At 41.4% G+C, this 14,091-nt stretch overlaps 2 protein-coding genes across 2 annotated transcripts in view; one reads left to right on the top strand and one right to left on the bottom strand.

The window, feature by feature from the left end:
- Window positions 1-11,070, bottom strand: part of SZT2 (SZT2 subunit of KICSTOR complex) — a 46,044-nt gene extending 34,974 nt beyond the window's left edge. The window contains exons 1-18 of the mRNA XM_053468917.1: window positions 10,974-11,070; window positions 6,383-6,508; window positions 5,893-6,066; window positions 5,321-5,491; window positions 5,025-5,156; window positions 4,249-4,387; window positions 3,953-4,059; window positions 3,496-3,706; window positions 3,190-3,360; window positions 2,574-2,799; window positions 2,060-2,189; window positions 1,820-1,962; window positions 1,495-1,647; window positions 1,267-1,381; window positions 722-927; window positions 363-593; window positions 198-276; window positions 23-114 (exon numbers count right to left, since the gene is read on the bottom strand). Coding sequence (XP_053324892.1) covers window positions 23-114; window positions 198-276; window positions 363-593; window positions 722-927; window positions 1,267-1,381; window positions 1,495-1,647; window positions 1,820-1,962; window positions 2,060-2,189; window positions 2,574-2,799; window positions 3,190-3,360; window positions 3,496-3,706; window positions 3,953-4,059; window positions 4,249-4,387; window positions 5,025-5,156; window positions 5,321-5,491; window positions 5,893-6,066; window positions 6,383-6,508; window positions 10,974-10,997 — 2,630 coding nt within the window. The 5' untranslated portion in view covers window positions 10,998-11,070. The remainder of the gene's footprint in view (window positions 1-22; window positions 115-197; window positions 277-362; window positions 594-721; window positions 928-1,266; window positions 1,382-1,494; window positions 1,648-1,819; window positions 1,963-2,059; window positions 2,190-2,573; window positions 2,800-3,189; window positions 3,361-3,495; window positions 3,707-3,952; window positions 4,060-4,248; window positions 4,388-5,024; window positions 5,157-5,320; window positions 5,492-5,892; window positions 6,067-6,382; window positions 6,509-10,973) is intronic.
- A 36-nt stretch (window positions 11,071-11,106) lies between these two features.
- MED8 (mediator complex subunit 8) lies at window positions 11,107-13,760 on the top strand. Its single transcript, XM_053468866.1, has 7 exons — window positions 11,107-11,220; window positions 11,853-11,971; window positions 12,413-12,557; window positions 12,637-12,777; window positions 12,878-12,959; window positions 13,146-13,388; window positions 13,570-13,760. Exons 1-7 carry the CDS (start codon window positions 11,215-11,217, stop codon window positions 13,632-13,634), a joined length of 801 nt encoding a protein of 266 aa, XP_053324841.1. The 5' UTR covers window positions 11,107-11,214; the 3' UTR covers window positions 13,635-13,760.
- Window positions 13,761-14,091: the final 331 nt, after the last annotated feature.

Genomic DNA, 14,091 nt, shown 5'->3' with positions numbered 1-14,091 from the left:
ATGTAGCTGAGAGGTATCTCACCTGTCCTTGGTGGAGGTCACGTAGGGTGGGAATAGAATGTATTGGATTATGCAGCTGTGCTTTTCTATGCTTCCATCACTTAGAGAGTCACTCTGCAAACACACAAAGCAGCGGTTGACATTCACGAACAGCTAAGACGTTACAACATGATGGCATTTAAAGGGATGAACCTCACTTGTATAGGAACTTCCAACACCATGTTAATAATTCCTTCTCCACTAGAAGCAAAATGGAATCCTTCAGAGAGACGTATCCTGCAGGTATCAAGCACAAAAACACACATTGCTTATTGATATGCGTTGTAAGCGGTTTGTACGTGGCACACGGGTCCAGTACTCACTCAGTAAGTGTAGACAGGATCTGTGCCAAGGATGTTGTGGGCACAGTTGTGGCCCACCCTGATTGAACAGACCAAATCCATCTCTGATGGTAAAAGTAGCGGGATAGGGAAGCAAGAGTGGAAGAGGCCGAGCGATTGGTTGTTAGAGGCCCAGGCACCGAGGCGTGCTGGGCCAGACTCTCCAAATTCAAGATGAATGGAGTCCGGTAATCCAAAGGCAATTTATCATACCTAGAAGACATTAAAATCTTTGTAATATAACTGAAAACACTGTAATGTGTACAAACAGACCCAGGATACATAGACAAAAATATAACCCATCATATAACCCTATGAGAACATTAATCAATGGTACCTACTTTATGAGCAGCTTCTCCAAAGGCTTGTGCAATAAGACCAGGCAGGGCCTGTCTGAGAAGGCTGGAGGAGGCACCTGGGGTGGTGGAGATCTGGAGGGTGAGCTAACGCCAAACACCTTCCTTTTCACCTTTGGCGTAGTTTCTTTGCTCTGCACTCTATGTGGGAAGCGAAGTTGAAGGATCCGGTCCCTCAGCTCCTCCACGATCTGAGACAATGTAAGAATGGGATAACGTACATCATTTTTACCAAAGTCTCCTAATGGAAGGAACAGCATGTAAAAGATGCATGGCATCACTATTTTAAAGAAAGCTACCATGTAAAGCAGATCATCACAAAAAAGACTTGTAACACATACACTATCTTTTAGAATCGCTCAATGGTATTTAAAAATAATTTAACATATCTTCACATCTTCATCAGTGAAATCCCTGACAGACCGAACATATCAGCAGACGTGGACCCTCCGTGCTTAAGTGGGATGACAAGCACAACTGGGTTTTTCTGGGGCAATTGTAACCTTTTCTACCATAATCTGTGTTGTTACCTTGTTCCTGCTGTGTGCTGGAGTTCCTAAAGGGAATCCCAGCCGAAGAACCATGCAGGGGGCTTTCCAAATGATTCGCACCACGCAGAACGAGGAAGGTGACTGGTCCAGAGCGCTAGTGGAAAGGGAGACAAAGTCACTTCATTATCAACCTGAATGTAGATAAACACGTGAGTTACAAATAAAACAGCTTTACCGCAATGGATGTATAATGCAGTTTGGGTTTACCTTAGCATCAGCTTGACATAAGAATAGCCCTCCACAAGTACAAAACTACTCCAGTCCCGTAGTAGCGACGTGAGTGCCGTGTGAGCAATACGACACAGAACTGTGCTGTATCGGCCATTGTTTCCAGGGGTATGAAGGTGCTTTGGAACTGGCCTATAGGTAAAGGGGAGCAGAATACAAAACTCAGTCAACAGAATACAATGCAAGACGGGTATTTTCCTTCTGTTTCGATTACCCATTCTATTTCTTTAGAATGTAATCTCTCTTATACATAGCTCTAGTGCTTTATTAAGGGGGGGGTCACAAATGGTAAAGTTTTACTTACATGTCGTGCTCCAACAGTAACACAATACGGTGCACGTGCAGCCAGCGTTGCCAGAAATTGGCATCCATTGAGAGAATGGGTTTCCAGTAGGAGGCAAACTGGGAATGACTGGAATCAGAGCCACTGTGCTGGAGTGATAACACCTGCGGAATTGGGAGATAAAGTATTAAAGAGCAGACAGTGTACTATGTACGTACAGAAAAGAATCAGTTCAAGTGCCGTACTCTTCTGGACACTTACAGGCGTTGTAGACCCAGGGGGGATGTAGAACAGTGGGACGCCATTCTTTGTACTTTCAGGGATTTTGAAATGCTCAGGCACAGTGTCAAATGACTTCAGGTGAACCAACATTTGGTCTGTCTGGCTAATGCTGCAAAGCAGAAACAACAATCGATAAAAGAACAAATATAATCCGGACTTCCAGGACCTGAGCAGCAGAATGATACACAATAGATTGTGCATTGTTTAGCCTTTCATCAAAGGATTAGTAATACATCCTAATTACATACCTTGCCAGGCCAAGAAGCGCCTGGAAAAGTAAATAAGCAGCATTTCTAAATGAAAGGACTCTTATTGAGACAAGGGCCGGTAAAAGAAATACAGAATAAAGCAGAAGGAATACATTGCGTGATGGCACTTCAAAAAATAAATAAATCACAATTTATTGGTTGGTAAATAAATACAATGTGACCCTACACAATAACTTTATGGATGTTACGCATGTTCGGAATTACTGGATGGACATGTTCCTTACCTCTGGAGGGTATTCCAGAACCGTCGAATGACACTAGTTCTGTACATGCTTGTGATGGGCTTTTTCAACGTGCAGCTGATATCGTGAAGTATATCGTAGCTTCCTTCCATGACAACCTCTACTCTTGTGCTGCGGTTGGAGGGATCCAGGGGCCAAGGTGCCATCGCTAGGTACTCAACTCGCATGTTGTGTTTCCAAAGAAGGACAAGTTTCACCTCCAACATACCTTACACAGAGGGAAAGGCAACGTGAATTTAGGGCTACAGCCAAAAGAAAAGTGATGGGGCGCACAACAAAGCATTAAAAACAGTTACAATGTTTACTAGTTGAATATACAGCTAGGTTCTATTGAGTGATATTGAATGTGTTGAAAAATGCAACTTTATGGATATATTTTAAGAATTTATATTGAAAAACAGATATGTTAGAGGCAGACTCTTAATTTACAATTCATGGTCTACATAAAAAAAACTATTGATACCAAAACTCCTTCTCAGCTGAAATAAACAATGATGTCCGTTGGCAGGAAAATTAACTAATGGCAAACATGCCTCCGTGGACTGTGACATCAATAGTTGGATTCTTCTCCTGGTTGTTGGTCAGAAATTATATTTACCTTTGACGATGCGGATCTCGCGAATGCTGTAGCCCTCCCTGAGCCGTACGGACACCACACTGACAAGATCTGCGTGCACCTCCTTCTCCGCGTGTTTCCTTCGGCGCATGGCCAGAGCGGGATTGCTGCTTGCCGACACCAGATGCTCGTTGAAAAGCTTGTGCTGGGAACCTATCACAAAACACAATATACAGAACCATGCACAGAGTAAGATATGTCATACATATGCTTTCTTTGGTCATGGCTCCCAGAATTAAATTAAACAAGGAGAGGCATCAACAAAAATCCCAAACACCCCTGACTCACCGCAGTAATACTCTGGGTTTAGTGCTTCCCCAGTACGGAGGAAGGAATACAGCAAGAAAGCCTTGTGGTAGACATTTATGTCTGGGGGTCCTGGTTCCAGTTCGGGACAGGAAGAAAGGTAGGATCCTAAAGTGGCCATTGCGATAAATTTCATTAGTTCTACATTAGGGACGTAGCCAAAGCTGCAGTCATAGGAATACACTCCTCCGACCTGCAACAAGAAGAGGAACAAATCAGTGCTGTAAAGGTTCTTATTGCTGATGCCCAAGTAGCCCTAAACGCGCAGGTTTTACAAAATCTTTAACTGATGGCAACAGGCGGCTCTTCCATTAGCAAATGGGGATGTAGCAGACCGAGATGCTGATAGATCCAGCTGTGCCTTTGATGAGATGCTGGGTATGAGGATGAACTCTTGGTATTTTCGGCAAACACTGCAAAGAAGGGAAAGCGATTTTACCTGTACAAACGAGCAAGCGATGGTGCTGCTTCTCAGCAGGTTCAATAACGTCTCACACACTGCCACATCTGGGACACTCGTGACTCCATCAGTGATCACAATGATTCCTGTGAAATTGACAATGAGTTCTAGGTAGCCAACTGGCACGTTGCGTTCTAGATCTTTCTGAATAATATCAATAATAATATTAATAATAATAATAAGCATTAATAATATAATAATAATAACCATCTCTACCCAAAGTTGGTCCTTGCCTGTTGCCAGTAAAATTAAGCTTTACAATAGGCATCACTCACCTGCATTTGAATTGGCTGGTAGCAGCTGTAGGGCTAAAATACCCTGCCGTATCATGGTAACCAAGCCAATGTCGGCTGTTACCATAGACACACCACCTTTTTTTCCTGCTGGCTGACTCCCATACTGAGGGACACAATCCTAAGAAAATCAACCAAAAAAGGCAACTGTAAAGCAATTAAAGGGGTGATAAATAAATAAAACTACAGAAAATAAAGTTTAAAAACGATTTAATTCTTGCCGAATATATGTTGCTTATTAATGCTATGACGGAACCAACATAAGATATCGTGTTGGTCCTTAAAAGGTAATGTCATGGTTTTTAACATAATTAAACTCATTTCTAAAAACTACATTGTGTGTGTGTGTTTGTTTGTTTTTTAATTAATGTTTTTGAGATTTGGTTTGAACGCAAGGAGACTGACATTTGCGGCAAAAGGAGGGAATCCCCTAGCATATCTAGACATCTTTCTGTCCAAAAATCCTCTTCTTACTCCTTACCATTACTTTGGCTGACGGAGGCAATATATTTCACTTAATGGGAGAAGAACCTTAACAAAAGGTGGAGGAATAATCATGCAGATCTTGAAAGTAGGAAGCAGTGATGGCTGCTCCCAAACATTAACATTTTGCTAATTTAACATGTCATTATTAGATGTTGCTTATCAGATCATGCAGCCAAACGGATGAAATCTCTGCTTTTAAATGGACAGCTCTGGAAGCTCACATAACACTTCTTTAGAGCCAACAATGTTACCGTACATCCGAGTCTTTGTACCTGAGATTGCGGTTGATACTGTTGCTGTAGCATCTCTGCAACCTTATTCTCAAAGGCCCCTAACTGAAGATAGACCTGTTGTAGAAACGCCTGCAGCTTCTGTTCTTCCAGCTGGCATCCCTGAACCAGGACCTGAAACAGTAATCCGCAACGTTAATGCCATATGGAACGCTTTGTCATTCCACTAGCTTTTCAGGACCAGTGGAAATATATCTCCAGAGACAATGCAATTAAATATGGAAATAATACTGGAAAATTGGTGCCCCCGGGACTTTGCTGAGGATTTCCACAATTACCTGGTGACTCTGAAGTCCCACAATAGAAGAATAGGCTTGAATGGTGACAAATATCTCCGGCTGGAAAAGGATGTTGGATCCGGGGATGCGGAAAGGCCGGAGAAGACCAAGCAAACATCGTGAAAGCGAATGGAAGATCTCATCAAAAATAATCTCCTCCGTGGAATCGTCCTATAAAGAGAGGAGAGGGTTGGGGGTTTCTGCACCGGGTGTGTTTTGTGTATATTGCTGTCCAGACAATTTATCACAGGGTGATATCAATGGGAGCTGAAGCATTATCTTATCGTAGGGTGGGCGATAGGAGAGATAGGGCCCAGGGCTAATGTCCCAGGTGGCATTATGGCAGGATATTGAAAGCAGGTGCCAAAGGACCAGAGTTAGCTAATCGCCCGTGCTTGGTCTTAATTACTTTTGAGAACAAAGAATAAAAGGTATATTAGAGAGAATGTTAATGCTGTAAGATGTCAGTTTGTATAGCTGTATTCACTAAAAGGAAATTATCAATAAGCGAATGAATGCTTTCATGTCAGTAGCCAACAATATTAATTCTCTAATTCTATGTCATTAATTACCACAATCCCAGTAGAAGGGCTGAGGTCCAATTCTATTACAAAGCGGTATTGCCGTGCCAGGAAAGTGACCCATGTGGATGGTACCAGGAGAAATGGACCCGCTGGAACAGGTTCATCAGGTTGCCAGCCATGAGGTATGATGCCAACAACCTCAAGTTCGCTGTCATGTAGTCCCTGGAAACACAAAGTACGATACAGAAAATTAATCTGGAAAAATAATCAAAGGTAATCTGATGGAGAGCACAAGACCAAAGAATGTATGTTCTCGGACTAGATCTGAAAATAACCATTTATTGTACGCTCCTGTTTATAGTGACATTATCTAAGGGGTAGAGGGACCCTAACTCTGGAACTCAAATGCCCCATAAGTGCAGAATTTCAGGGTATCTGGAAAAAGCCCAGATTTCTCATCAATGGGTATATGTTTCAGACAGGCTGCCCAAGCCGGACATCCAGAGACGGTTCCAGCAGGAGACCGTTCCACACTTACCAACTCGGACTCGGGGACTGCAGAGACCGACTGATGCAGGTGGGAGAGGAACCAAGCAAGACGAACATTGCGGGAAATCCGATAATCTTTCTTCATCAGCAGGAAGACATGGCCGGCTTCTTCCACCTGTCAAGTAATAATTTGATCGAATGGAAGATTTACTGACAAAAAAGGACTCCATTATCAAGAGAGAAAAAAACACCACATCATGAAGATAAGATCTTATTGCAGTTCCTTCATGAAAGACAAAGAATTTTAAATGCCACAAGTCTGTAAATAAAAATTACAGATGAGAAGTTCCATTTTTATGCAATCAAGTCTACCTTTGCAACGATTTCACGTTGTTTTTATCATCATTAATATCAGCTTTGAGGCTCCAGAAAGACATGATTGTCCTTCAGACTGTAGTCTGTAGCTTTTTTTTATTACTGTATGCAGGGCTGGGGGGGTTACATTACTGTATACAGCGCTGGGGGGTTATTACTGTATGCAGGGCTGGGGGGGTTATTACTCTATGCAGAGCTGGGGAGTTATTACTGTATACAGCGCTGGGGGGGTTATTACTGTATGCAGAGCTGGGGAGTTATTACTGTATACAGCGCTGGGGGGGTTATTACTGTATACAGCGCTGGGGGGTTATTACTGTATACAGCACTGGGGGGGTTATTACTGTATGCAGAGCTGGGGAGTTATTACTGTATACAGCACTGGGGGGGGTTATTACTGTATACAGCGCTGGGGGTAATGATCAAAAAGAACATTAAAATTATTTCCAAGGGGCATCCTTTTTAGTGTCAACCTATAATTAGACCAAAACCTTCATCTTTGTTTCTAGCTTTCAGGGGAATGTATAAAATAATATATCCCAAGGTATCCAACATGAACAACGGCAGCCGTCATGCAATTTGTACATTTTAATTGCTGAGGTGTGCTCGGCCGGCTCTAGACCAACATCGGGAGCTTCACCGTCCTCTGTGACTCCACAATACATTAATAATAAGAAGAAGAAAAAGAAAATAATTGTATAATGATAAAGGGGTGAAAAAACTAAAGTGATACTATTCAGGAAAGCTTTTCTCAAGAACGTTTGAAAGAGTTACATTACTGTAAAACTATGAAAAGTATTTAAACTAAAAAGCACTTTGTTTAGCACAAGTGTTCTCTAAAACAGGATAAATATGTTTATCTAATGGGAACACAAGCACTAATCAGACGCCACTCAATCCGGGTACTTCGGGAACTATCAATTTCTCGGCTTGATGAGAGGAAACGATAGCACTTAAATAAATAAAAAATGAAGAAAAAATGGAAAATGTTGCCAAGCAGAGTACAAGGTATACGACAACACATTAAAACACCTCCATTCATTCACATAATGAATAAATAATACAATGTATTCTCTCGCTTTCAATACAATTTGAAAGCACTCTTCATGGAGTTAGTACGGTATAATGCCGGTCTGTTGGTTACATGGGGGGGTTACATATATTAATGGAAACTAAAAGCAGTGACGGTACCAACTAATTCTGTAAACAGCTGTATTTATGTATTTTGGACCCGTCTTTCACACCTGGAATCTTATAAAATAAACTTAAAGGGACACAGCAGTAAGCAAACTAACCAACAAAACGTAGCAGAAAGTACTTTAGAGTTTATTTCCCCCCCACTTGGTGTCGAGCTCAGTTAAGACACGGCTAAGTTCACGTGTAGAGCCTTCCATGTCAGACCTCCACTTCCACTCAAAAGTTTGGGGTCACTCTGCTGTTTTCATGGAAAACAAGGACATTTCTGGCTGTAACATAATTGCAAAAGGGTTTTCTAACGACTAATTAGCCTTTCAAACTTCAACTTGGATCAGCGAAAACAATGTGGCATTGGAACCCAGGAGTGATGGGAGTGATAAAGGGCCATTGGAACACCGGAGTCATGGGAGTGATAAAGGGCCATTGGAACACCGGAGTCATGGGAGTGATAAAGGGCCATTAGAACACCGGAGTCATGGGAGTGATAAAGGGCCTCTGTACCCTATGATGAGATTCCATTAAAATCCAGCCGTTTACAGCTACAACAGTCATTTACAACATTAACCCCATCTGCGCTGGATTTCTGATCCATTTCATGCTATTTTTAATAGACAAAATTTGCTTTTCTTCCAAACAAAACAAAAATAGACATGTCTAAGTGGCCACAAACTTCTGAACTGCAGTATACGTCCCGGCACCTTAAAGTGTAAGAGACGCTGGAAGAATAGAGACAATCATATTCTCATTTATTTATTTTAATTATAATTCACTCCAAGGCAGAGAATCGTCTAAAGCTCAAGTGTGAGTAGTCCACGGGCTCATCCGTACAATACAGAAATCTGGGCACGGAGTGGGCACGGACTGGTATTAAGGCCAACCTAGAAACCCTCAAAACCGACTCATTTTCACTTAAACGTTCAATGTATTTGTGCTATTTTGTTACTGTTACTTTTATAAGCTGTGGAATTTAACCAACAATCAATATTTCGCCTATAAACTTGATATTAATCAACAATAAAAAGTTTGCTTTCTGATGGTCCAACAAATATCAGTTTTAAACTTGATAAAACCAAAACAAAACTATATATATATATATATATATATATATATATATATATATATATATATATATATATATATATATATATACAAATTCTAAAATATTTATGGGATAGGTCACTAGTGTAAGGGTGCCAGTCAGACATTGGGGTTTATTTATCAAAACTGGATTTGCAGGGGAACCGGTGTAAAGAGTCCTCGTATCATACCTCGTAGCAGTCAGCGCCACTTAAATAAGGGATTTAATGTGAAGTAGGTAACTGTTAACTGTGGTGACATCACAGCGACCTCACACCCAAAAAGAGCACCCAGAATGAAAAACACAACAGAGAAAAACGTACCAATAGTATATATATATAATATATTTAACATTATTATAGCTAGTTCTCAGTCAGGTTTAGATACTAGTTAATTTTCCAGCAGATTAGACCCTTTCGGCCCCGTCTAGACCTCAATCAGTCTTGTCTTAGATTCAGGAGCCATATGTCTATCCCATACATGTTTAAATCCCCTCACTGTATCAGCCTTTACCATTTTGGCTGGGAGGCTGTTCCACTTACCTACCCCCCTCTATATACATTAAAGGACGATGATGACTTGTTAAAGGCAGATCTAGCATGTTGCCATCATAGATATCCAGTCCTAAGTAGGCCACATGGCAATGTATCTTCTCATCATTACTGTCCGTGGCATAAGGGTGCTGCTAGACCAACAATATCAGGGAGACACTTTGCCGATTAATGGCTGAAAGGGAACGTCGGCTGGTGAGAAATAATTTCCGTCGAGCCTTAGGAAGCACTACAGGGGTTGTGTTATGAGGGCGGTGGGGGTACAGAAAACACAGGCATTTATCCCGAGACCCCTCGGGGACTGCAGGACTATCACAAGGAAACAACCACAACTTGTTTGTAAACTTCTACTTATATCACACACATGAAAATGTTACTTGCAGCCATGTTGTGTTATTACTGCAATGTTATTTGGCAGTGTGCGACATGTGACTGCTTTGCGTTTGTTGCCTCCACCTAGAGAGGATTGTGATGTGAAACATGGGACTTTTGCTATCTTTAAATAGTTGCAATACCAGACTGGGGTGTTGCTATTATCTCTATGCGTTGTTGTGTGTCATGTTGCGCGACAAGCAATTGCAATGTTATTACAGCCACGTTGCGTTGCTCTGTGTGTGTTGCAATAGGGGCCTATTCACTAAAGGGAGAGTTGTGGTTTCAACTCAATCCTTCATTCATTATTCCAGTAAGAAGGGCTGAGCTGGCCCCTGTATAATGTATAAGTGTGCGACGACACAAAAGAGATGGCACTAATTTAACTATACATTATACAGGGCCAGCCATGATCTTCCTGCAGCTGAAACCACAACCTTTAGTGAATAGACCCAAGCTTGCAAAATGTTATTACAGCCACATTGTGTTGATTTGTGTGTGTTGTTGTTATAGCCATGTTGTGTTCATCTGTGTTGTTGTAGTCATGTTGTGTTGTGTTGCTGTGACTGACTAGTGTTGTTTCTGTCATGTTATGTTGCAGCATGTGACATGTTATTAGACTGTTGTCATTACAGCCATGTTGCCTTCCTCTATGTGTGAAATATAACTGTGTTGCTGTTGTTGCAGCCACGTTGTGTTGCTCTGAGTGTGACGTGTAACTGGTGCATGTTGCTGTTGCAGTGAGTGATGTGTTATTAGGATGTTGTTACATCCGTGCTGTGTTCCTGTATGTGTGACATGTAACTCGTGTGTTGTTGTTACATCCATGTTGTGTTTCTGTATGTGTGACATGTAACTCTTGTGTTGTTGTTGTTGTTGTCGCAGGCATGCTGTGTTGCAGTGTGTGACGTGCTACCTGAATGTTGTTATCACAGCCATGTTGTGTTGCTGTGTTTGACATGTGACTGGCGTGCCGCCCTTACAGTCATGTTGTGTTACATGTGACTGGCGTGTTGTTCTTACAGCCGTGATGTTGTGTTACTGTGTGTGGACCCCCTGTGTCTGTACCTCAGTGTCTCCTTTCTCCGCCATGTCCCCGGGACTCCCCCTACCCCCCTGCTCTATCTCCGGCTCTGGGGGCAGGGCAGCTCCTTCTCACTGACTGGGGCACCCATACACCGCCCACTACTCCCCGGAAAGCGTCACCTCCAAACCGGAAGCCGAGCTCTCGCGAACCGGAAGTGCTCCGTCTGTATGGTGAGATTCTGACTGGAAATTTGGACTTGGAGTGGACGCTGCCAGCGGCGGAATGCAGGTATCGGGGTCCGGCGAGTGTGTCATGTCCCCGTGTAAAAAGTGTATTTTACCCGCCCAAATGATCCCAAAGTCCGTTTAACAAATAACCACCCCTTTTTCACTCTATTCTATGTTGGTTTCTTCCGTCAGCTGTGTGTGTCTCTACATTATAATATAAATTACATATATGTATATACACTTACGTACGTATATATAATTTAGATTATAATGTAGGTGGCTAACTTATAACATTGGGTTTATGCTTTAGCATACAGAACAGCCTGTAGGACAGACTGTATGGATAACACTCTAGGTTTTACATGCACAACACATTTTGTGACGTTAGCTTCCATTAATCTGTACAGACAAATATTTTTAAAGCATTTATGTAATATGCAGCACCGTCCAGTGAGGGAAAATAAACATGGCGGATGGTTTTGTATGAAGGCTTTGGATAAAGTCATGTTTATGACATACTGGTAAAAATCAAACTACCAGGCTTTGCCAAGATGGATTACTTGGCATCTGGCACTTAGCACAGTGACAAAAATAGAGGGAAACCTTATAAACATGTTTTTTCCCCAATCTCCTTTTCCAGCACTGTTCTCTTTCACCTTCGTTGATTTTAGTGTCTTTATTTTGTCTCTGTAGCGAGAAGAGAAGCAGCTGGAGGCATGTCTGGATGCCCTGATTGTACAGGTTTCTAATATTAAGAACTCCTTGGCTGGTTTTATCTACAAACTTGAAAATGAATATGATCGTATGACCTGGTAAGTTTCTCTTTGAACTGTTTGATCTTCAGATCACTGTTTTTTTTTAATGTAAATATGGTGTTCTATAAAAACCATTTATTAATACTCGGAGTATCTTTGTCTAAGGCTTGTTGTATACTTAGCCCTCATTTTTAGTTGCACCAATACCAAGCTGTGAAAGATGTGTCCGCTAACTAAAAAGTTATGTTCTTCGCGCCTTGGCATTATCTGCTTCGGTCTTCTGGTGTGATGCGGGATTCACTGGCTGTAGAAAAAAAAAGCTTTCAAATGGAAATAAAATTATGGAAGAAGAGGCAATAGATAATTGTTACACTGTTTTACCATCGGAGGATCAGTTAGGTTACTTGTACATGTGTGATTTTATTCAGCTGTTTTTGAATATAGTTCCAAATTAATTCTGAATAATTAGTATTTAATTTCCTTGGTGTGTTTTCTTAGGCCTTCAGTGCTGGACAGCTTTGCTCTGCTCTCTGGGCAGCTGAACACCCTTAATAAGGTGTTAAGAAATGAAAAGACGCCGCTATTGAAGAATCAGGTCATCATCCCCCTTCTCTTGTCTCCCGAAAGAGATGAGGAGATCATGGTAAGTTCAAGTGCCACTTCTCAATCATGGTCAAGGGAAGTTAATTGGTGGATACCCATTTGTCATATTTCATTTACAGAGATTGACAGAAGGCCGAGTGCCAGTCTTCAGTCACGAAGTGGTGCCCGATCACTTGAGGACCAAACCAGATCCTGATGTTGAAGAGCAAGAAAAACAGCTTAGCGCTGATGCAGCTCGAATGACCCCAGAGGTGGCACAGGTATAAATACCTCAAAAGCAGCCGTTATCTGTAATTTTCTCCCACTAGCAACATGTTAATATTCTTCATAGTGTAAATCAAACGCATTTTCTTGTTGCAGAAACAAGTCCAGTGTTTGAACAAGATGTGCAACAACCTACTGGAGAAAATTATCAAGGAAGAGAGGGAGTCAGAAATGGGAAGTAAGTGTTAAAGCGATTGTGTAGTGTAACCCACAGAGGATGTATAAATGATGCAACGCAGGTGCACCTTTCTGTGAACCCTACAGGACTTCAAAGATAGTTATTTTTGTGAAATTAGTCACTCAAATGTATTTTTTAAAAGCCATCACATAGCTTATTTTAATGTATTTGTTTGTTTTTTTTTAGATTTACGACAGAATAAACAAACCTATAATCCTGCTGATACAAATGCCCTTGTAGCTGCTGTTGCATTTGGTAAAGGACTCTCGAACCGTCGTCCCCCTGGACCCAGCGGCCCTGTGGCTCCTGGGCAGGCTACTGGAGGAATGCTTCAAGGGTCTTCCGGCATGCAGCAGGTTCCCATGTCCTTGCCCCCTAACCAGCAGCAGCATATGGGTGGAGTGCCTATGGGCCAGGCCAACCAGCCAGGTAAATTGTGTATTTACTTGTTACAGAATTGGCGGTAAACCTGCACCCAGCATGTAGTAAAAATATCAACTCACTTTGTGCAGTCCTCGTTAAACCCAACTCTTTTGTTATATTCGCACAGTACATGCTGTCTCATAAGAAACAATATTTACATTTTTCTTTTTTTTCTCGTTCTTTCTAGGTAAGATGCCCAGTAATATTAAAACCAACATCAAATCGGCTTCTATGCACCCATACCAGAGATGAGTTTTTCAAGGGTACAGCAGCTAAACAAAGAAAAGAAACGGGCAAGCACCTTGGTTATCTATTAAATAATACAATGAAGATTACTCACTCTGTGGAACCAACTTTCCTTTAAAAAAAAACAAAATACTAACTAAAAAAATGTATTTTGTCAGAACTTTATATGAATACCAGCGGCTATGGACTTATTCTCCAAAACATTGACTGTAACACATGGATTTGTGTCTTTATTTTGGCACTTAAGTTACGTGCTGAAGGAATATCATGAAAAAGGAGAAATGTGTTTGCTATAATGTGCAGATGATGTGTATTTTTTTACGTTAAATTGTTTTGATGCAAATATAGTTATGTTCTTGTGTTATTTTTGTGTGTTTTATGTTGTCCATTGCTGTGCCCTCAATGCCCTCACATTTAAAGTGAATGTTTAGGGGAAATAAAGGGCAGGAATTCATTTACATAA

This window comes from Spea bombifrons, chromosome 6, assembly GCF_027358695.1.
Source record: "Spea bombifrons isolate aSpeBom1 chromosome 6, aSpeBom1.2.pri, whole genome shotgun sequence".
Lineage (NCBI taxonomy): Eukaryota > Metazoa > Chordata > Amphibia > Anura > Pelobatidae > Spea > Spea bombifrons.
This window is presented reverse-complemented; position numbering and strand designations above follow the sequence as displayed.